This window comes from Pteronotus mesoamericanus, unplaced genomic scaffold (genome assembly GCF_021234165.1).
Source record: "Pteronotus mesoamericanus isolate MK-2021 breed Mesoamerican mustached bat unplaced genomic scaffold, CSHL_Meso_final scaffold_54, whole genome shotgun sequence".
Lineage (NCBI taxonomy): Eukaryota > Metazoa > Chordata > Mammalia > Chiroptera > Mormoopidae > Pteronotus > Pteronotus mesoamericanus.
In genome coordinates, this window is record NW_026555321.1 from 61,968,853 (window position 1) to 61,992,790 (window position 23,938).

A 23,938-nucleotide genomic window follows, 5' to 3' on the forward strand; every position below is an offset into this window, starting at 1 on the left:
TGTGTCACAGTTGCAGATACGTAACCAATTAGAATAAATAAGCTGTCAAAGAAAGGAGACAAAGGGACAATGAGAGATTTTTGAGAGGCAGGGAGGACAGTGTAGGGTCTGAAATGCTTGCAGGAAACAGAAGTGGGGACTTCCCATTCTGTAAATGGTTGAAAACATGTGCAAGAAAGGTCTGTCTGGACATAGAGCCTGAACAGCTAAAGTGAGGGACAGTGCAAGCCCCCATAAGGGCTCATGTGTGGGGGACCACAGCTGGAAACAGGGAGGCAGTGGGCACAGCCAGTGAGAGCCAGAGGACAGCCCTGAGCAAACCAGCTCCAGCTCTCAGTGTGAGTGGCAGGCACACTACTGACTGTATTGACAGCGTAAGGGCTGTGAGCCAGACCCTGGAGGTGTGGCTGCCAGGCACAGAGCAGACATGCCAGTATGAAAGCCATGTCCAGACCCCAACCCAGCATTTCCAACTGTATCCTGGATGCATGTTTACAAGTGTGAGCCACTAAATAAACCTTTCAAAGGCAGAGACAAGGAATCATTAATATTGGGTTGGCCAGAAAGTTCTTTTGGGTTTTTCCATAAATGGCTCTAGTAGCACTTAATTGTCTTTAACTTCATTCAAAACAATTTTGTTAGACTATATTGTGACAGCTGTCATATCAGCATGCATTTAAAAAACTTATCAAAATTTGTCAATTTTTCTGTAGCGATTCTAATATTGAAGATGGAAGAAAATAAGCACCATTTTTGGCATATTAAACTTTCTTTCAAGAACTGAAACACAAAAAAAGATTTGTGCAGTGTTTGGAGAAGGTGCTGTGACTGATCAAATGTGTCAAAAGTGGTTTGTAAAGTTTTGTGCTAGAGAGTTCTCACTGGACAATGCTCCACAGTTGGGTAGACCAGTTGAAGTTGATAGCAATCGAATCGAGATAGTAATTGAGAATAATCAACATTATACCATGTGGGAGAGAGCCAATATACTCAAAATATCCAAATAAAGCTATTGGTGAAGACAAAAAATGTGTCTTTTATTTTATGGAAAAAACTGAATGGACTTTTTGGCCAACCCAGTATTAGTATCTTCAGAGACAAGCAGAGAGTAAACAACCTGTGAGTGACCATGGGAGAGATGACTAAATGGAACACACTTCCAGAATATTTATCAAAGCAAACCCTGGGATGCTGAGTCAGAACTGTGGAAAATGTAGAAGTTAAGAATCACTGAGCAGCAATGAAAACCCAAGTTTGTAACTTCCCATCATCAAGGTTGGACAGCTCCCCAGCATTCAGGATTAACAGAGTAAAACGCTGGCCTGTTCTTGAGCCTGGGGTGTGGGGAGCAGACCACAAAGGACACTAGAGCTGAGCTTATGATGAGTGGTGCCATGGTCACTCTTAGTACAGTAAGAATAATCCAGAATCAAATCAAGAGTGTCCTGCAAATTAAAATCTTTTTTCTTTTCCTCTCATACTGCATGCATTTCAACGAGATGGTAATTGTTCTTAGTTTTAAAACAGGGGTGTCCAACCCACAACCCTTGGGCCACATGCGGCCTAGGATGGCTATGAATGCAGCCCAACGCAAAATCATAAATTTACTTAAAATATTATGAGATTTGTTTGTGATTATGTGTCACAATGTTTTTTACTATGTGGCCCAAGACAACTCTTCTTCCAACGTGGCCCACAGATGCCAAAAGGTTGGACACCCCTGAAAGGTACCTACTGTGTAGCACATAAATAGTATGAATCAGATTTAAAGTCCAATTACTGGAAAAGTTTTACACACACATTCATTCGACAGTAAAACATAATAACACATTTGCGAGGTAACGTACCCTGAGGGCAGGGTTTCTGTGCTGGCGTTCCTCCCAGGCTCCACACACCCACCCGGCTGCCTTAATTTGACTGCTTCAAAGGCAGAGCTATTTCCAGAAGCAGAGGCAGCAGGGTCTAGGTCACCACCAGCCCCAGACCCAAATGTCATGCCATCAGAGAGGACGCATCCATTGTGCTCCGAGGACACCGGCACTTCTGGAACAGGGGCCTCCTCATGAGTGGTTCCCGTACAACTTGATGACGAGGCTCCATCCTCAGGGACCGCAGTCCCTGTGTCAAGAGGGCCATCAGTTGGTGCAAGTGAGGTTGATTCTCCATTAACTGCAAAGGGCAAATGAACAAGACAATCTGACAAGGAATGACAAAGCAGTCATTACTGCACAATTAACTCAGGCAGAGCCTAATGCACACATTATAATGCCTCAGGTATTGATGAGAATCAAATAAGACAGATTCTATTTTTTTGTTGCTCACAGTTTAGAGATAAGCATGTGAATAATAAAAATTTAAGAAAAAAATATATATTCATATACAAAGAATCTTAAGTAAGGAGAAACTACCATTAGAATGCAAATGTTTTTCCTCCAAATTATCAATTCTGAAAAGTCCGCATGGGTTATAAAAAATTTTAAAATAACCCCTTTCAATCTCCTTTTTTGTATGCAAACAGTAGCTAGTAGTCTATGTCAATGGTAGGCATTAACTCAGCTAGCGCATCGCAGGGGCTGCGGAAACACTCCAGGACCTCACTCTACATGTTCTGGAGAAATAACCCAGCACTGGGATCCATTTTAAATGTGACAGATCCATTTCAACGATAGTCACTGTAATAGTGAATCAAATTAAAACTGGAAAGAGAGATTGAACAAAACTAGTTAGAATGTTACACCTCAAAGTTCACATTGAAATGGGGAGGGAGCCATAAATAAGAGTAAATGACACCAGAAGGTAAACTTGTACAGACAGAAAGAGACTTCTGTGGCAAAAGCAAAGACAAGAGCGTGCTACTGAAAAGCCAAACTTAAGATCAGATCGATCTGGTTCTGCAGCAAGGTGGGGAGAGAATGGCTTTGGGAAAAACAACAAGAATGAACTACGAGAAATAAAACTATCACAGTTACTCTGTTCCCAGCACTGTCAGAGAAAATGCAGACAAAGTGCACAGAGACGAAATCCTGGATCTCCCACCCAACGTGCACTCATAAGAACGGTCTCATCTAGCATGTACTCTCCAACAGTATGCATTTATTTTCCATAAAAGACAAGGCAGCAGTAGTCTTTTCAAAGCAAAATAATGCTAAATGGGAAAAGAGGAATGCTTGAGAAAAGATAATCCAGAACAAGAAATGGTCATAAACCTGTGTGCATACTGAAGCACAGACATAAAACATACTTACAAACAGGAAGAGGGTTAAATATTGATATTAAATAGCACAATCATGCATGTCACCTCAATGCTTAGCCCACCGTTTCATGCTTCTATTACAGCAACAGCCTCCAGATTGGTCTGCCTGCTCCCTCCCTTATCCAACTACCATCCAGTCTCCAAAGAGCAGCCACATAACAGATCTTTCACCGCCTTACTGAATATGCTGGTGCATTCCCACTACAACCAGAAAAAATTCCACACCCTTGACCACGGCCACAACAAGGACTCTACCTGGTCTGGTCCACAGCTATACCTGACCGCTCACAGTGGCTTTCCTGCTCATTCAACACCGGGCTGTTTATGAGCTGTCCCAAAGGTCTCAGAGGACCTCACACCAGCTGCTTCTCATCAGGTAGACTCCGCGCTCAATCACACTTTCAGGACAAGGTTCTTGAGTATCTTATTTAATGCTATATTTGCCCCTCCCTCACCCCAGGTTCCACATTATACTGTTGTGTTTCTCATGTTGTGAAATCATTTTATTTACTTTCATTAAGTTCAGACTACAGCAACAACTTAGATTTTTTTTCACTTTTGTATTCCTAACAGCTACAAAATGCATGGCATATGAAAACAATATTTGTTGAATCAATAAAGACAAGTCAAAGAAGAACTAAATGTACCTCTCTCAAAACTATGGAGATAACAGAGCATTAGTAGAAAAATAATTAAGTAAATGAAGGCTTTAATAACACAATCAATACCTCTGATCTAAATTACAGAGTTAGAGAGGTAGTTTTGAGTTTCTACTGTGTGTGTGTGTATGTATTCAGATTCCAACCAGACAACCTAAGAATTTTTAGAAAAATTGACATAAGTAAAGGACAAAACAAAATCCCCAGTTCTACAATCAGGAGGCCATGGTCTCATTATACTTTGATAAAACTAGAAAGAAACAAAACAAAATTTATTGAAGTTTTATCAGAAGTGTAGTATAATTAGTTACCCAGTGAAACACATTTTTAGGGGCATCTTATTTTACCATCCCATGGCCTGTGCCCATGCTAGTTTCCTGACTCTGACACTGCACTACAGTCATGCAAGATGTCAACATGGGAAGAGGCTGCGGAAGAGCACATGAGACCTTCCTGTACATTCTTTGCAACTTTCTATGAATTTATATTTTCAAAACAAAAGGTTGAGATCAAATGTCCAGTTAGTCATGCCTAAAACTTACCATACTGAACTGTGATCTGTTTTTTTAATAAACAATAATTATATATTAGAAAAAGTTATTTTACACTAAAGGTTAGGGAAAGAGGGAAGAAGTAGAAAATATATTTCTCTTAAATTCTTACCATTGTCCAAGGACTATGGTAGATGTTTTAGATTATTGTGTTTGAAACAACCCTATAATGTAGTTAGTTGAGTATTATCTTCTTTTTGTAAATGGAGGAGATAAACTTTGAGAAGTTAAATTTGTCCAACCAAGGTCACATATTGGTTAATGCATTAGGTGGCAGAGCTGGGGTTTAACCTCATCCTGTGAGAAGCAAAGTCTAATCTTTACCACATCGTGACTGCCTTCTATTTAGCTTAAAATAATGACCAATATTCAAAGCAACTAAACTTATCCAATGGATCCCCTTAGTCAAGACTTAAAAGAATGGGGCAGAGGGGAGAGAAGCCATCATATACAGTCCTGTCTCTGGTAAAATCCTTTGCCTCAAACTCCTTATTTAACATAGACCCACAGTCCCTTGGCAGTTTCACATCTCATAACTCTGTGGAACTCAAGAAGGTGAAATGACACACATTCTGTACATCACACTAACACCCAAGTAGGTGTAGGGCCCATAGTTATTAAAACACAGTAATGTTTCTGCCGCAAAAGGTAAGAAAACTCATTCTAAGCATGATAAATTCAAAACATCCTCAAATCAGTTCTAATCAGTCTGCCATTAAATGGGTTCCCACCACCTCCCAAAATTGTTTTTAAAGATTTTAGAATTTGGGTTGTTGCAGTTAAGCGATTAAAAAAACTGTCATATATTAGACAAAGAACATGCACATTCTCACCCTCACTCCAATAATGAAAACTAATTTTTAAAGTCCTTAATTTAAAAAAGGAATACCATTTTTACAGTAACAGCTTAAAAGAGATTACCATTCCTTTAAAATATATCTGAATTCATCCACTCACCCTCCCACTAAGGAACGACAGATAGTACAAAAGATACTGGTCAAGTGGTTGCTACCAACAGAGCAAGTCCCAAAGTCTTCGTAGACTGGCCAATGGAATGATGGCAATTTTCTGTCAGATGTCACCAACAATAATCAGAAGAGGTGAAAACAGTCACTAAGTTGGTTGGGGGAAAATTATTTGAGACTATCATGGCATGAAAGACAAACAGCGAAACTCAGACAATACAAAAATCCCACACATCCAGGTGCAGGGAAAGCAGAGGGCACAACAGAGGGCCAGAGCTGGGTTGCAATCCAGCGCCTACCCCTCCTAGCTGTGAGCTCCCGGGCCTCAGGTCCTCTCCAAGACTAGTATCTACTGCAGAGTTATTGTGATGGTTAAATGGAAAAACAGGTGCACAGTGTTTACAACAGGTACAGCACAAATGTTAGCCACCATTATTCTTCTGATTGTTTTAGGGTTCCTTGTAGTTATTGTGAATGTCATGGGAATTATTCATGATAATGCCTTCATTTCTAGTTCCTTACATGCATGTTTTATTTTCTCCTTGAGATTTCAGGCAAGGATAAATAAAGTGAATTTATTCCCAATGAAAAGGGTCTCTTTAAGTATCTGACAGGTTGTAGGGTGTAAATACGAGATTCTCTCTTTTGCATCAATACCTGAGTATACCCAAATGCTAAAACATGCAACAAACTGGTGGTAATGGGTTCCTATCAACTCAATCAGCCAAATATTTTAGCAAGAGGAGCTGGATTTCCAAAATTCAATATACTTTAGATGAGAGCTATGACAAGAATGAAAGAGGGTGTTGGTATAAGCCTTTCAAAAGTGAGCATTTGACATTCTTACACATTCCATCAATCAGGAGTATATTTAGGTAACAATTGGCCTTGCCACTGAGTTACTTTGAGAAAGAATGGAAGTCAATATACCATTCTAAATCCAACAATAATCAGAGAACAAATCACTCATTTTTTCGGTCATGTAGGTTTTTTTTCTTTTTTTTAAACCTCTTTGAAAAGTTTGCAAGGTAGTTACATTATTTAAAATACAATTTTTTATGGGTGCATAACTGTTTTTTTTTTCCATCATGTTTCTTTGTATGTATATTTGATAAACCAAACCCCTCTGGCCAGAAAGCACTAGATTCATGCTTTATTATAAAGAATTCTGATATTCAGATAAACCGTTTTTCTATATGTTAGTATTTTTAAAAAATAAGATTTTGGCCCTTCCTATAGGTACTTCCTCAGGCTATTTTTTAAAACTGTAATATTTAATCTAGGATAGATAATATAAGGCAGAGTTCTAGGAAACTCACTATTGTGTTTACTCATGGAATTATTGAGGACATCGTTCACATTACGGTGTCATTTCATACGCGTCCATAAAAGCTGGACTCTCAGGGTAGTACCTGTTTTAACTGATCTGTTCCTAATTTAGAGACAGTCCTGGAAAATCTATGATGACGTTTCCTTTCTTGCTTTGCTAGCAGAAATCTGTTGGCCAGAATCAGAAAATAAATGCATTTGCTCCCTACTTTTACCCTATTTAAATGATTTTTTCCTTCATTTTCCAGCTACCTTAAATTAATGACTAAAAAGTTCTATCTATTCTGGTACTTAGGATATTTAAATTTGTATTTTTTATAAAAGGTACCATTAATAAATTAATTGAATTCATTAAAAAATTCATGTCAGTTCCCATCTTTACAGAAACTTTCAGGAAAATACATGGTAAATACTCCCCAAGCTTGAGTGTAAATGCAAACTGTCTTATCTATAAATCCACTGGTTCTCTGCATGTTTCCACTTTTTACTACTTTACCATAAATGGAAAACACAGGAGAAAACACAGGGTCTGGAATCAAGAAACCAGGACTCCAGCCAAGCACACATGCTAGTTATCTTAAGCAAGTCCTAAAATATTTGGGTTTCAAGAGATTCATCTGAAAGAGTTAATATATATATAATGATCAAATAAAAAATAACATAACATTTATAGCTGATTCCACTGAAAACCATGATCAGAAGAAACCTTTCTTAGGCAGTCTTTCTATAATAGATAATACTTATTCTTGGAAAACATAAAACTCTCTGGAAGCTTTATCAGTTCACAGTACATTTTTCTACTCAGTTACATGCCAAGAAGTAAATATTTGTTTACTAACAGGAAGGTTAAGGAATCATTCATTACTGACAAATCAATGAATTCACTTAAATTCTTGTAGAAATATATTCCCTACTGTAAATTAAATAGTGATTTCTTGGCATGCATAAAGCCTAAAAATGTAGTTATCATATTATTACTGCTATGTGAAATGTGTTGTGATCACTAAACTAATACATTTTTGTCATATTTTCTGAAATAATCAAGGGAATTCAAAATTATTACCAAAAACTTCAGGCATTGGGAGGAGAATCAAGATGGCGGGGGAGTGGGTGGAAGTCACACTGACCTCCTCCCAGGACCAACCTGGAATTACAACTAAATTGTGGAGAAATTACCTGGAACAAACAACTGAACAATAGTGAGAGAGGAGCCTTGTAATCTCCGAGACAGAAGAATCGGCTTTAGCACAATCTAACTGGTATGGAATCTGGTAGCGACTTGAGGAGGTGGGCAGTGCGCCTACAGGTGGCAGCACCAGAAGGATACTGAAATGGCCAGTTGGATCCCCCCGAGAAGACTGGGGTCTAAACCATAAGCGGGGATCTCCAGCCAATAGCACCAGCACCCCAAAAGCACACAGAAAACAGCCAGCTGTGAAAAGCGGCAAGTTGCTCTCTGCCAGAGACAGGCAGCTGGAGATGCAAAGAGCCTTTTAAAATGCCAATGCATAAATTTTTACTTGAAGCCACTTACCCTGGGCTCTGGCAAAGGCGGGGGCAGAGTGGTCTAGAGATACCTGAGGAGAGACTGGGGAAGGAGCTTTGGGGAGAGAACTGAGAGAGTAGCCAGTGGGATCTCGGTGCTGACTCATACCCCAAGCGGCAGCAGCCATCTTGCTCAGGCAGAGACCACTCCCCCTGAGCAGAAGCAGCATCAGAGGATGCAACAGCCCTGCCCCCAGGTGGGACTCCAACCTGCCCTATGTTGTCTAAGCCGCCAGCTGAGTGCAAAGTGGCAGCCACAGAGAGTAGATCCCCAGCTAAAGGGGGCGCAGAGGGGTCTGGAGACACTTAAAGAGAGACTGCAGATGGAGGCTTTGGGGAGAGAACAGAGAGTAGTTGGAGGGATCCCAGTGCTCACTCCTCCCCCTCATGGCAGCAGCATGAGAGTACTCAATAACCCCATCCCCAGGAGGGACTCCACCCTGCCCTGGGCTGTCAAAGGCAGCCTGCTGAGTGCAGAGTGACTTGATTAACAGCTGAAGGAGACAGCTAAAAACAGTAGATTCCTGGAAGTCTCCAACAGACTGCTTAAGGTCAGACAGGGACAACATCTGACATCATCAGAGGCAGATCCAGAAAAGTAAAAACAGCGGTCTCCAACCATAGAGGTTCACCACAAAGTCAGGAAATCAAGACAGATCAACTTAAGCAGCAGAAACAAAAAAGAAGAATCTCACAAATAATGAGAAGACAAAATACCCCCTACTCGAAGGGAAAGGAGGAATCCCTAGAAAGGGAACTAAATGAAAGAGAGGCGAGTAAACTCTCAGATACTGAGAGTCCCAAACAATGGTTCTAAGGAAGCTCAGTGAGCTCGGAGAGAATTACAAAGTTTCCCTTAGTTACAGGAAAACTAAGAGGAACTTACTGCAAACTATATCACCATGAAAAAGGACATAGAAACTATCAGTAAGAGGCAAGAGGAAATGAAGAATCCAATTTCTGAATTGAAGAATATAGTAGAAGGAATCAAAAGCAGGCTTGATGAAGCCTAGGATCGAATCAGCAAGCTGGAGGACAAGATAGAAAAAAGCTCCCAGAAAGAACAAGAAAATGAAAAAAGACTCAAAAAGAATGAAGAGGCATTCAGGGGAATGCAGGACAACCTGAAACGTAATAATATCTGTATCACACACAGGGATACTAGAAGGAGAATAAGAAGAGGAAGGGATAGAGAACTTGTTTGAAAAAGTAATGATGGAAAACTTCCCTAATTTGAGGAGAGAAAAAGTCACACATGTCCAGGAAGCACAGAGGGTCCCATTCCAGAGGAACCCAATGAGGCCCACTCCAAGACACATCATCATTAAAATGGAAAATATCAGACAAGCAAAGAATCCTAAAGGCAGCAAGCGAGAAAGAGGTAGTAATATATATAAGGGAGCCCGAATACGGCTAGCAGCTGACTTCTCAACAGAAACACTGCAAGCCAGAAGGGAATGGCAAGAAATATTCCAAGTCATGAAAAGCAAAGGCCTGCAACCAAGACTGCTCTACCCAGCAAGGCTCTCCATTAAAATGGAAGGTGAAATAAGGAATTTCCCAAACAAAAGAAGGCTAAAAGAACACGCCTCCACCAAACCAGCACTGCAAAATATGCTAAAGGGACTGCTTTTAGATGAATAAAAAGAGTCTATGAATACCCAGTTCCTTTCATAATAGCCAATATTTGATATTACCAATGTTTTTTAATATGTATTAATCTGATTGTTTCAATGATGTGTTATTTTAAGTGTTGCCTCATTATCTGTTGGAACTAAACCTTTTTTTTATATTTCTTGCCTATTTCTTTCATTTTTAAAAAGCTTTAAATGACTTTTTGGTATTCTTTATCCATTTTTTGATAAAATATTTGTAGAAATTTATCCCTAAAAACAAAACATTAACTCTTTTTTAGATGTGTTGCAAATACTTTCCTATTCTATTCCTTGTCCTTTAACTTTTTTTATATGTATATTACTGTACAGTCTTAAATGTTTAATATAGTCATATTGTCAATATTTTACCTTATAGCTTTTGGTTTGAATATTTTACTTCAGGGTAAGAAAAATATTAGTTTGTATTTTCTCCTAAAACTCCTTAGATATTGATGTTTAACACACCTCAATATTTTTTGTATAATGTGTGAAACAGTGCTCTACATTTGGGTTATTTCAAGTAACAGTGGTCCATGCACTTTATTTGTTGAATAAGCCTTATTTTACCCACTGATTTGAAATATCAACTTAATCATATATTATACATTGCTAAACAGATACATAAGTTTGTCTCTAGAATGCTCATTATATTTCATTGATCTACTTATTTCTGTGCTGATGTCATGTTGGTTTAATTGCTGAGACTTTATAATGGTTTTACATTTTTTAATATTTTATAGTTAACTTTGACATTTAAAAACATAAAATCTGTATTTAATAAAGAAAGAAAGAGAGAGAGAGAGAGAGAGAGATGGACTTCTTACCTTTTGCAACAACATGGATGGAACAGGAGACTATTAAGCTAAGTGAAATAAGCCAGTTGATGAAAGACAAATACCATATGATCTCACCTATAAGAGGACTCTATTCAACAAAATAAACTAACGAACAAAATAAACCACAGACATGGAAATGCAGATCAGACTGAAAGTGACCAGAGGGGATGGGGAAAGAAGACAGTGGTGGAAAGAAGGGGGACTAGACAAAGTACATGTATGAATGACCCATGGACATGGACAACAGAGTGGGAACAGACTGTGGGAACAGGGGGCGGGGGTAGGAGGGGTGGAGGGGGTAAAGAGGGAAAAATTAAGACAACTGTAATAGAATAAACATGATTTAAAAAAAAATTTAGGCATTGTCATTTTAAAATTCCTGTTGTAGAACTGAGGGTTAAGCAAGACTGTGTACTAAGAAGAGTGCAGACACAGACACATAAGTGTCACTGAGTCTTCACATACATGTGTCCAAACAGCCATGCTTACCAGCATCACTGGCTGGTTCAGTTGTGAGTGGTTTGGGAGCTGGTGTGTTTTGCGGTCTGGCGGAACCCTGAAATGCAGATGAAGGTGCACTGTCTCCATTAATTACATGTGAACAGCATGAATTTTGCACCACAGCATTGGAAGGTGCATGGTTATCTATTCCATTTGAACCTTCAGGAGCCAACCTTCAAAAAAAAAAAAAAAAAAGATGTCTTACTTCAGTGAGACTAGTACAATTAAATAACTTCACATCAGAATTTTCAAAAGAAATAGTTACTGAATTCTTACCATTCAAGCAAATGGACAGATACAGAGAGTAATGAACAAAGTTATAGCATGCCTTTTTACATAAAAATCTAAATTATTTTCAGTTCTAAGTATATTCCATACTGACAAATAAATCTATACTGAAAAATACAACTATACTAAATCAAAATGAATTTAGTTCCTCAAAATAATGTTCAACTTATACATTTTAATTACTTAAGTCTAAGAATATTAATCTTTAAATGCTCTGAAAGTATCTTCAAAATGCTTGTGGAACATAAAAATCAATTTGAAATTACTGTAATTTCATTGAACACTGAAAAGTCCTCAAATGTTGATTGTAAATTATTTACTAAGCACTAAAATTATGAGCACATGATCAGAAAAAGCTAAACACTGTACTAGAGAGTTAGAATTTAAGGTATATAAATTCGCTGTAAATAAAAAAAAACTACAACTACAAAAATCAAACATTTTAAATCTTACTGGCAATTGATAGAGAGTGGGATGATACTGTGCAAGTGACCAGGAGAGTCTTTCCAAATACACAGGCCACTTTACCTGCTCTCCACAGAGCAGCTTCATTTTTTAAAAAAATATAAATCAGAACACGTCCCTTTCTTGCTTAAAATCCACTGTGCCTGGAATGAGATCTAGACTTTTGACCATAATCAACACAGCTTTTCAAAACCAACCCTCACCCTGTCTACACCTGTGGCCTATTCTCCAAGCTCCTTCCTGCTCACCTCACAGCAGGTACACTATTTTACTACATATAAAAGGCATGCTGAAATCTTCAAATGCTTATTAAAAATTATTATATGTGAGACAGTAAAGTCATAAAGACTGTAAGATTACTAAAAAATTTAATTGTTATATTCTGGAGTGAGAAAAATTTGTAGAGCATAAATTAACCAGAAATAAACTTGGGGTACTAGCATTGCCATTTCCTCTGCCTGAATGATCTTCTCTCAGAACTATGTATAAATGGTTCATTTTAGCATTTTAACTTCAGCTCCTCAGAGCTGAAGTTAAATGGCCCTTCCTCAGAGATGACTTCTGGATCTCTTTCTTTAAAATAGGATCCCTTCCATCCTGTCACCTTGTCCTATGTCAAAGACTTCATAGTTCTCATCATGGTCTCCCGATTAGCTAATTTATTTCCTCAGTTGTTCACTATCCATGACAATGAAAGTTCCGTGGGAACCAGCAATCTTGGCATTGGGACTAGTGTTTGGCGCCAAAAAGGCATTCGTAAGTACCTGATGAAGAAATGACATGCCCGTTTTCCTTGTCACCTGTGCATGTGGAGTGGGATTGTGTTGAGGAGGTGTGGACAGGTAAAGTTAAAGTCTGACAAAAGTTTGTGAGTGATTCTGATGTATACACCCCACCCTAGCTGCCTAGCAAGAAGCCTGGGTAAAGAGCTGACGGCAGTTCTCCTGGGCTGCAAAATGAATCTTTGATGCAAAATGTGTTACTATGCAACAAACAGGATTAGGTTTCAGACTAGCAGTGAGCCACGCTCTTTTAACCACCTAAAATTTCATTTCAAAATAGACATATAGACACAGATGAATATATTTTAATGAAACTAACTGTTCTACCCTTTCAGACCTCAATTTTGTCAATGTAAATTATAATATAGGCACTAAATATATTTATTTAAGCCAAGTATATATTCAAGTGCTCTATGAAAATCATTTAGTGGTAATTAAGGAGTAATGATATTAGTGACTGCAGATTAATAAAGGTGACTTTTGTCATATACTAGCATGCTTCTTCAAATGCAACAAGTCAATTTCACAGCAATATATTTCTATAATTTCAGGTGTTAATTCCATTATATATGATCTATTATAAGCTTTTATTCCAATTTATTTCAAACATGGAGTCTCTATAAATTTTCATCAAATATAAATGCAAGCAAGTTTTGAAATGGCAGGATGATTTCTGAGGAAAGACCACATCTTATGTTCTAGTGATCTTCAGGGAGCTGCAACTCTGACAGCAAGATCCCCATTTTCCCACACGATCTGATTCTATTCACTGGTAACTATGCCTAAACACAGATTTTAGAAACCCATTTGCAATAAGGAAGAATGAAGCACTGACACACACTACCACATGAGCAAATATCATGCTCAGTGAGACAAGCCAGACAAAAAGGGTCACATACAATAACAATGATACAAAATGTCCAAAACAGGAAAATCTTTTGAGATGGAAAGCAGACCAGCTGACTGCCAGGGGCTGGGAGGAGGCAGGAACTGGGAGAGAATGCTTGTGAGACAGAGTTTCATTTTGAGTGTGCTGAGAGTGTTCTCAAATCAGATAGTAAGGAAGGCTACACAACTCTGTGATTACAGTAAAAACCACTTAAGTGTACACTTTAACAGGGTAGATTTTATAGTATGTGCATTATATCTCGAAAGAACTGTTTTTTTTAAACTACTTTCTCAGGAATTCAATCAAAATGACATGTTTTAAATTTGATGGCAAACTCTAAGGTTAAAATTAAAAACTGCATATATAGGAAATGTTACATTACTTTGCCACCAACACTAAAATATGATAATCTACCTGGTCGTTGTCCTGGCTGACGGCTCTCCATTTTCATGTAAGGCATCACCATTTTGCTGTATTTCTACTGAATAACAAGAAAGAAAGAAACTGTGTTTTTACATATTTCCTGCTGATTTTTTCCCTAAATTTTAAAAACACACAGTTAGCTTACTGGTTGGAGGTGAGTTGCAGCTCGTTAGATTTTCCGGCTCAATCACCAATCCATCCAGCACAACCGTTAATTCTCCAGTTTGCACTATGCCATTCTTGTTTTCCAAGCAAAGTTTTAATTGTTCTTTCACTCTTTCCACTAGAAAAAAAAAATCCTAATTTAAAAGCTTCTGCCACATACAAAAATGTTTCAGAAATCAAAACTACGTATGAATAACGACTCTAACTTGGTACTTGTCTGCATGGGGAAGGAGATCCTTTCCATTTTTGTCAGTGGACCCCTCTGCTACAGCAGAGCTGCTTCCTCCCACACCTTCCTCAGCCCCCACCACATGCTTCCAGTAGCACTTTTAGTTGCCCCTTTGCAAAGCATAAACCTCAAGAGGCACAAATTTATCCAGATGACAAGTATAGCAATCACCTCAACAGGCTCTTCAGCCTAGGGTACCACAGGAGACCTGTGGTTGAGGCAAATTTCTGCATGAGTCAGACAGTTTGGTTACTAATTCTAGCTCTGCTACTTGTAGCTGCACTTTGAGTAAGTAGTCAAACTATTTTGAACTTCAATTTCCTCAGCATAAAATGGTGATAATAAGAGCATCAAACTCAAGGGACTGCCAGAGGTACAAATGCAACACCACACAAAATGCTCATACACATATCTGACACAGAAAGCACTCACCAAATGGTTAAGTCTGCGAAAACACTTTTCTCGTTTATATATAAGGCCAAATATCCCCTTCCTATTATTAAGATACCTAGTTCTTAAACTTAAGGTCATTTTGTTTCAACTTCTACAGAATGTAAACCATGTAATAATAAAAGAAAACCTTACAAAATACCTACCCCAAATATTTGTACCACCATAAACCTCATTTCCACTGCACATCACAAAAGCAACAATAAAAACAATTAGGGAAAGGAGGAGAAATACAAAAACAGGCATTTCAGCTTTATCTGGACTAATGATGTATAGGTGAAGAAAGCTATACTGACTCCACTTCTACTTCACTCTTGTTATCTCTCTCCAAAGTACCTGCACTTTGGAGAGTTAGCTTATTGTTCCTAATATATTTAGCTGCTTACATAGATTCTTAAAGAATAGACTTTCAAAATCCCTTTAGTGTAGCTCTCTCAGTGGTAAATAATCTCTAATTTTAATCTGTAATATTTGCATTCTCATCCTCCAGAGAGTTGATGGGCATGCGATTTCACACTGATAATGACCTTCTCTCAACACTTTGAAGATATTTCCCCACTATCTTCTCCTATAATGACTAATTCTGTATTTCTAGTTTATAAATCTTTGCAAATGCCTGTTTTTCCCTAGAGCTGCTTTTGCTGTCTTTGTGGTCAAGCACTGCACTAGGATGTGTCTACACACGACTTTTTCTTTATCATCTTTCTTGGGATAATACGAATCTGCAGATTCACATTTTTCATCAGTGTTCAAAAACTTACAGCCTTTATCTCTTAAATAACCTACTCTACTTCAACCTTCACTCCAGAAGTCAGGCAACAGTGGTCCCCAGGCGGAACTTTACAGAAAAGTTTGCCAGCCCCTGCTTATGGGGCTTGTTCTTGTAACTTACAATCATTGATGGAGAGTGCATTCTTGGACATTCATCTAAGAGTGAACTTTGCACTTGAGTACAGTCAGAGTCTATATCTAATTCTGCCAGTGGGTTGAGAGTACCTCCAAGTCCAGACTCAACTCCACTACCTGGCTGTCAGCCAAAAACTGAGAATCTTGAAAGCCATCAGCATCATCCGCAATTCTCACTCTAGTTTATAAGACTTTGTTTTGTTTTGGTTTCTTTTGGTGGGGCATAAGGAAGGCTTGAAGACCACCCCAGCCTCTGCAAAAATTATCAGTGCTATAAAAACTTGCTCTGTCCAGGACCTGACTACTGCTCTGCAGGCCAGGGAAGGGATGTTGACATCATCTGGTATCTAACAATTCTGACCGCGGAACACTGGAGTCTAACATTTTTGAATCATAAAATCGGGAGACTATCACATAAATAATTCCCATCTACACGTGTACATGTTGTGGGGGGGGGGGGTTCTATGCCATCTCAGACTTCATCCACTGGATAGGAAAAGTGCCTTGTGTGCAGGGGCTGTACTTGGGGAAGCAGCATGAACCAGCCTAACCAGCCCTAATGGGCTCCTACCACTCCTTACTCATTTCTTCCCATGGACTGAACACCAGAATTGGAGCAGGGAGAGGGGCGCAGGTCCCACCTCCCCCAACTGCAGTCTCCAATACAGCATAACAACTCTGTCCATCTCATTCAGTGATGCATCCTCAGTCTCTGACAGAACATAGGTGCTTAATGAACATGAAAACAAATTATAAAGATAGTGCTGTCCTTTGGGAACTCTAAGGCAGAAGCTACTTCTTTCCACCTCCTAGATATTCCTCTTCAGTTTTAACAGGACAGAACAATCAGAGTCTGAGGAGCCACGCATAAAACTAGACCATTTATCCTATAATCAAGAATTTGTCAAAAACATACATGCTTTCTCTCTTCACAGGAAACAAAAGGTCTTCAAAAACCTTTGTTTTAAAGGGATTTCACCCATTTAAAATAATTTAGCTCAGAGTCACATTCTGAACCTATTTTTTAAAAACTACCTGCATATTATATTACCTATTGCTGTGTAACAAATTATCCTAAAATTTATAGTCACTTAAAATAACAATAACCATATGTTATTGTTTATAATTTCTGTGTTCCAGGAACTTGGGAGAGGCTGATAATCTATACACAGAGCTGGCAAGTTGGTGCCAAAGCAGCTGAGAGACACCATAGTCTTCCCCATTTGGCTTCTCCATAGTGTCTTCACAATGATGCCTGTTTCCCGCTGAGTGAGGAACCCAGGAGACCCAGCCAGAAGCTGAACTATCTTCTGGGATCAAGCCTTGGAGCCCTGTGCCATCACTTCTGCCATATCCTACTGTCACAGAGGTCACACGAAAGAGTGACCAGAAGCAGGAGTGCTAGGGGCCATTTTGGAGGCTGGCCCACACACACATAAACATGATGATAACGGATTCAGAAACAAAACAAGTGAAGCAGTAGGCCCACAGATCCTGTAAGTCACAGATAGTTCCAAGAACAAATTAGGCTTTCTCACTCCAGATCTCCCCAGCATGTCACACTATGGGTCAGTGTGCTCCAACTCACAGATAAAATTAAGTTCCCATGTCTATCGGGTAACAAGACAAATTACAGAATTTATAAAAGAACTTAGAATAAAAACAAAGCAATAAATGTGCAAGAATAAAATAGGGAACTATTTAACATAGAATTGGAAAGGATTCTCTGAGCATGAAAACAATGGAAGATAAATTAACTTTTATGACAAAAATATTAAACTTCTAAAAATCAAAAATGAGGATAGAAAATCAAGAGGCAAATGATTAAGTGGGAGAAAAAGAGATTTGCTTTTATAGTGAGAAAAAAAGGAACAAACCAAAAGAGAAATGTGCAAAGAATAAGACAATCATGAATAGTGAAAGATAAATGAAAAATAAACATCTGACTTTATTAATACTGAAAAAATGCTTTGATTAAAAAAACATCATAATTTTTATCTGTTAGTGTTTCAAATATTAGTGTGGACACTCTCATATGCTATGTGTGAACAGATGAGGACAACTTTTCAGGAAGGACAGCCAGGCATAGCCAGAGGCTTACAACTGCCCATTCCCTTTGACCTAATAATTTCAGTCCTAAAAATCTTTCTAAAGGAGAGAAACACATTTATATCACTGAATATAAAAATATTGTTTGTTCTAAACCTTGGCTTTAAAATATCTTAGTTTGTGCTGACTGTAAGTAAATTTTTTAAAAGATAACTTTAGACTTAGTAAACTAAACAAATAACTAGTATCAGTTAAGTAAATAAGGCTAAACAAATATTTAAATAAAATTAAATTTGACTATGCTCTGTCCTCCTGTATAAAGGTCACATTTCTCTGCTGTTTCCCTACCATTCAATGTAACAGAGAAAGTTCAAGTTTAAGTGAGCTTAATGCATTTCAAAACGCTTTCCTTCACACAAACTAAGTTGGTTCTACTGCCACCATAAATCTCACTCACTGTAACCCAGTGTTTGAACTGCAGCCATCCCACTTGTCTCCAGAGTGTTTGAAGTGGCTCCCCATCAGTCTCAAAATTGAAATACAAAATGTAGCTCTGTATACACGCCAGCATAGAACTTGTCTACACTGCTCTTAAATCCTTCACCCATGAACAGAGTAACAAAGATTCTCTCCTTGACCTAGATCAAACCAGGCTCCTTTGAGCCCTCTTCTTAAACAGGCCTCCACTTGGTCCAGAAAGACTGCAAATTCCCAGCACAAATAATTAAGAGATGTGATCAAATACTAGTACAGTTTCCACCAGCTCCAGCTGTTAGCATCCCCATGGTGACCCTAGCCACACTAAAACCACCTGCTTGAGAAAGCCCAGGGCCGCCAAAGAACTGACTGCTTGTTCCTGGCCACACCCGTGATAGTTCCAAACACCCTTTCTTAGAGCTTTACTAGAAAGAGCTTGAGTACAAGGGTGAATGCCTCCTCTGTCCTGAGATGGACTTGTACCTCCTACAATTCAGATATCCTTCTCAAGGACCCAGAAGCCACTGCTCTGACATATTGTCATTAGGAAGGCCAGGGCCTCCATGTCCCCGTCACTGTGGGAGGACAAGAATTCTAACTAGGGGACAGAGCTGACTGAATTGCATTTACACGGATCAACCCTGTCTGAAGTTTCACTTCTCTGACTCAACCTAATTCGGCTTGCACCTCTCTACTCCCCCATTTTCCCTTTGAAATGTCCAGTAATTTCTGTACAAACTGAGGTTCAGTTCAAGCAGGACCCTCCTCTCTACTCCAATAGTAGAGTACTGATTAAAATCTGTCCTTACCAATTCAACTAGTGTGTCCAGCTTTGATTATCTTTGATAACAGGTGAATTTTTCCTTTGCATTAGGAAATAGTGCGGTTGAGAAGGAGAAATATATCATATTTCATAGACATCAGTGTCTAATGCTGGTGACATAAAGAAAACTAAAAATATCACACATACCTGCGGAGCCAATTAAAGAACTTCCATAATTCAGACTGGTGTTCACATGACCTGAACATACAACAAGGTTAACTGAGGCAGAGGTGAAGGCTTAAACCCACCAATGTTCTGAGACAATGTATTAGAGAGTTGTCTGAGCAAAGGCTCTGGATGAGGCCTATTCCTGAAGCAAGTGAAGGTGCAGGACAGAAGCTCACTGGGATTGAAACGAAAGGAGGGAGAATTTTATGTTGGGTCAGTTGTGGCCTATATTTAAGGGTATGGAAGACTATAGCAACTATATTACACCATGAAGGTTGAAGAGGTAAATATCTTCAAAAATGGAAGAAAACTTATTCAAATCAATTAATCCTCCACCCTTACCCCGGATATATCAGAAAAAGGGATATATGAAAATATGAATTTTTGAGGACAAAATGTCAGGGCCTTGATTACAGGAAGAAATTAGCCTCATACATTTGAAGAGGAACAATGACCTTGACAACTGCAAATACTTTTTTTATCCTCATCTGAGGACATGCTTATTGATATTAGAGAGGAAGGAAGGGAAGGGAAGAGAGGAAGAGAAACGTTGATGTGAGTGAGAAACATTGATTGGCTACCTCCTGCACATGCACCCCCAACTGGGGACCAAACCCCCAACCAACGTATGTGCCCTGACAGGAAATCATATCCACAACCTTTCAGTTTATGGGAAGACACTTCCAACCAACTGAGCCACACTGGCCAGGGCTGCAAATACATTTTGACATGGGAGACTGCTGGGTTCGTATCACAGTGGGGGTCGGGGGGTGATCAGGAACTGTACTCTTTTTTTCCCCTATGTTTCTTCCTAAGACTCAGTAAATGTTTATTTAATGAAGAAAAGTCCTTTATCTAAGAAAGTTAAAATACAATTAATTTTATAGGCTTCTAACTTTTCTCAAGTTATCAGAACATGTAACAGAGTATGCAACTTCTGGAAAGACAGAAAGCTTTGAACCAAGGATATCAAAAACATATCAAAACAACACATTTTTATTTTAACAAATCGTAAGTAATTAGAAATAAGAAGATAAGCTTTATAGGCTGTTAGCAAATGGAAAAATAAAGGTAAAGATCAACTCAGGTCTGATTAAAAGATTGCAGAAGTCAAAAGAATAAATCCTTAAATTGTATGAAAAAACTTTTAAGATATTAGGTAAAGGAAATAAGATTTATTGATTAATATATGCTATTTTTAAATAAAATCTTAAGAACTATTAAAAAAGAAATGTTTTGGGAAAAACTAGAAACATAATGGTAAACATCAAAACTTAAAAACAACTTTGGAGGCAACAAAGGAAGGAGTGACCGGCAAAATAGAGACCAAGCAAACAGATGATACAGATGTTATGCCCAGGAAAACAGACGACTGTGATTAAATAATATGAATATGGTACCTAAAGGAATAGCAACAACAAATGTCAAGAATCACAATGGGAAACTTAGAAATGTCTATGGTTAGAAATTTTCCTTAAAAAACCCACAGATTTCAAACTAGCAATCAAGAAAATGCACTAAGGACTTCCAGAATTGACCCTTACTAAAAAGCTAATCTGATACTGACTGTAAAAAATTAAAATTCTACAAAAGGAAGACGAAATAAGCAAGCAAAAGAAAGAAACACTTTAAAAAAGGAATAAATTTTGATTTTGAAACTCAAACATAATTTAAAAAGTCACAAGCTGCACAGGTCCAGTATGGTAGCCACTAGTACCCACATGTGGGTATTTACATTGAAATTAATTAAAAGAAATAAAATTTAAAATTAAGCTCCTTAGTTACATTAACCATATTTCAAATGCTCAGCTGTTCCATGTGGCTAGTGACTATCACACTGGACAGCACAGATATATAACACAGCCACCATCACAATGTTCTGTTGAACAGCTACTTCTACAGAACTATATTAATGAAGTTACCTTTTCATTCTGAAGACATCATAAAAATATATAAATTACATAAAAATCTAATACATCAGAAGAATGTGTAAATAAAATTCATGGCACAGGGATCACACTAAAATAAATTTAAGATTAGAAGTCAAGGTTCTGGTCAGGACAAGTGACAATGGAGGGCATGGTCTATTACTATACTGTCATTTTGGCACTTCCTTCTGGCCTCTTTATAAGATTCGTTGTATTTTATCTGTATTTAAGTGGTTCTAATAAAAATATCTGTCCCATAAAAGACAACTATCTAACAGAGAGCACCATTACTAATGAAAGAATGAGATAAGAGCTATTTTAGGTCAATACAACAACCATAAAAAATAGTTTAGGATGAGAGAAAGCTGGACCATTATCTACAGAAAAAGTTCCATCCCTATAACAGAAAAGATATTCAAAGTTTCTTCAGGTACAGAAAGTTATTACAATTTGTCTTATGTTTTTACTTGTGGAATTGTTTCTTATGTCCCCCACCTATTCCAAAAAGGATTTATCACGTTTACATAAATTTATGTTGAAAGATAAGGGTTTTAAAAAAGTTATATTCCAATAGCATTTAGGAGAAAAAATACTGAGTCCACCCCAGAGCCTGCATCACAGAATCACAGTCAAGACAAAGGCGGGGGTTGGGGGGACTGCTAGATAAGTCAAACAGCCAAATTCACCCATGATCAGAAAAATTAGTACCATGAAAAAACATGGGCAGCAAGAAAAGAAAATTAGCTTAGGTGTACTTTTTATATCTTCCCCATAATTCCATGTATATTAAAGAATTAAATATAAAACACACTAAATACATGCATAATTATTTAAATTACTAGAAGTTGACAGGGAAGCACACTCAGAAGGTAATGAGAAGATGAGCTGGACAAAGCAGGCCAAGTACCGAGCTATAAGCAAGAAATTAGACAGAGTTAACACTCTACAAGGTGTGGAAACCAGGAGCGGGACTTGATCTTCTAGCCAAGTGGTTTTCAAACCAATTTGAGAAACAGGGTTCCACAGAAATTAATTCAAGGACTGTTGGAGGTACAAGAGCAAGGGCATGTGAGTGTGTGCATACTTGTGCTTGTACAGGCAGATTCCATTGTAAGACTTTATCTGAACTTATTCAAACCTTAAGCTGTTGATAGTGGAAAGCACTGAAAAACAGAGCTGAATAAAATAGTCTCTACTTTCAAACTTCTTATGAATTTCATTGTCTATGATTCACAGTTTTATAAATGTAATCTTCAATTCCTGTAACAACAGTCCCTACTATGACCACACCATGTCCCTGAATCCAAAAATTACCCTAGAATATCATGGCCCCACAAATATTTCCACTGGTTCCAGTTACCTCTTCCATATTGTAATCTGCCTCTGAGGACTTTATCCTGTTTTATTCATTCATAGCACAAATGTTTTTAACTGTCATGCCAGAAACAACACTGGAACTCTGTAGGCACATTAGATCCAGGTGCTGTTCTCTATCTTACTCCCTCTCAGGACGTTCCTCTCTAATTTCATCCCTAAAAGCCTATACTCTCTATTCTCTGTATAGAGGCTCAGATATCTGTATAGTGGAACAGATAGAGTGCAGTACACCCCTGCACTGGAGCCCTCAGTACATGCAGACTCTATTCATGCAAGTAACAACTAATTATCAAACATTTTCTGAATATAACATCTCAAAAACATAATACCTTTTTATTAATTACTTGTCCCCCAGACCAGTGAGTGAATTTTCATTTGACAGTGGGGACAGATGAATATAAAAACACTAGCTGTTATATTTTTGTTGGTTTGCTTCTTTTTAAAAATAAATCCCACAATACCCTTCAAACTGAACTAGAGCTCACTCAACTGATGCCTAACTAAAACTCGAGTCAAGTGCTAAGAGGCTGAATGAAAGGAAGCCAAGAATGTGATCAATTAAGTGTATTTTTAAATTCTATGAGGCTGTCTAGTGTCATATTAGTTTTGATTAGAAGTAATATAAAACTAATATGACACTAATCAAAACTGAGCACCTAGGAATCAGAAACACTGTGGTTGTAGTCATAACTCTGTAAGTACTTATATTCTTGAGCAAGTCATGAATGACCGGCATCATTTTGTAAATCTGTAGGATGGAGGAGGGTATGGTAAATATTTCTTGTTTCACAAAATACTGCAATTACAGACAATAACTGATGTTCTCTTTGATAAATACAAAACTATACTTTTGCTTTTGGGCTTCAGGATACTTTCAAAGTGTGTAACATAAATTTTAAACAAACGTTAGAATAAAAACTTACACTTTCTGTTGTGTACTAACAGAACCTGTTTCAGATCTACTGTTGCTCTTCCTAATAAAGCATCTGCTTTCAAAGTGTGATGACTCCAAACTCGAAATTCCAATGTGGTCTGTGGGGTCACATTTCTGTAGGGGTGAAATTATAACAAAAATATAGAAGAAGGATATACCATTATTCTAAATGCTAATTCCTATTAGTTCCTTTACTTCAATTATTTTTTTAAAGCCATGAGTTGGTTTATTTGAGGAAAAATATTGTATGAAACAGTAAACTATTTGAATTATAAAAACAGTACATAAGGA

The 23,938-nt window shown here is 38.0% G+C and overlaps 1 protein-coding gene across 2 annotated transcripts in view; it reads right to left on the bottom strand.

Annotated features, from left to right (window-relative positions):
* The window catches only part of WWP1 (WW domain containing E3 ubiquitin protein ligase 1), a 108,899-nt gene that overhangs the window by 35,873 nt on the left and 49,088 nt on the right, over nucleotides 1-23,938 (bottom strand). The window contains exons 5-9 of one of the 2 annotated variants that reach the window (XM_054595549.1): nucleotides 23,637-23,761; nucleotides 14,287-14,424; nucleotides 14,133-14,196; nucleotides 11,283-11,467; nucleotides 1,848-2,169 (exon numbers count right to left, since the gene is read on the bottom strand). In XM_054595549.1, coding sequence (XP_054451524.1) covers nucleotides 1,848-2,169; nucleotides 11,283-11,467; nucleotides 14,133-14,196; nucleotides 14,287-14,424; nucleotides 23,637-23,761 — 834 coding nt within the window. Of the gene's footprint in view, nucleotides 1-1,847; nucleotides 2,170-11,282; nucleotides 11,468-14,132; nucleotides 14,200-14,286; nucleotides 14,425-23,636; nucleotides 23,762-23,938 lie in introns of both variants that reach the window. The other variant, XM_054595548.1, reaches the window with a different exon arrangement.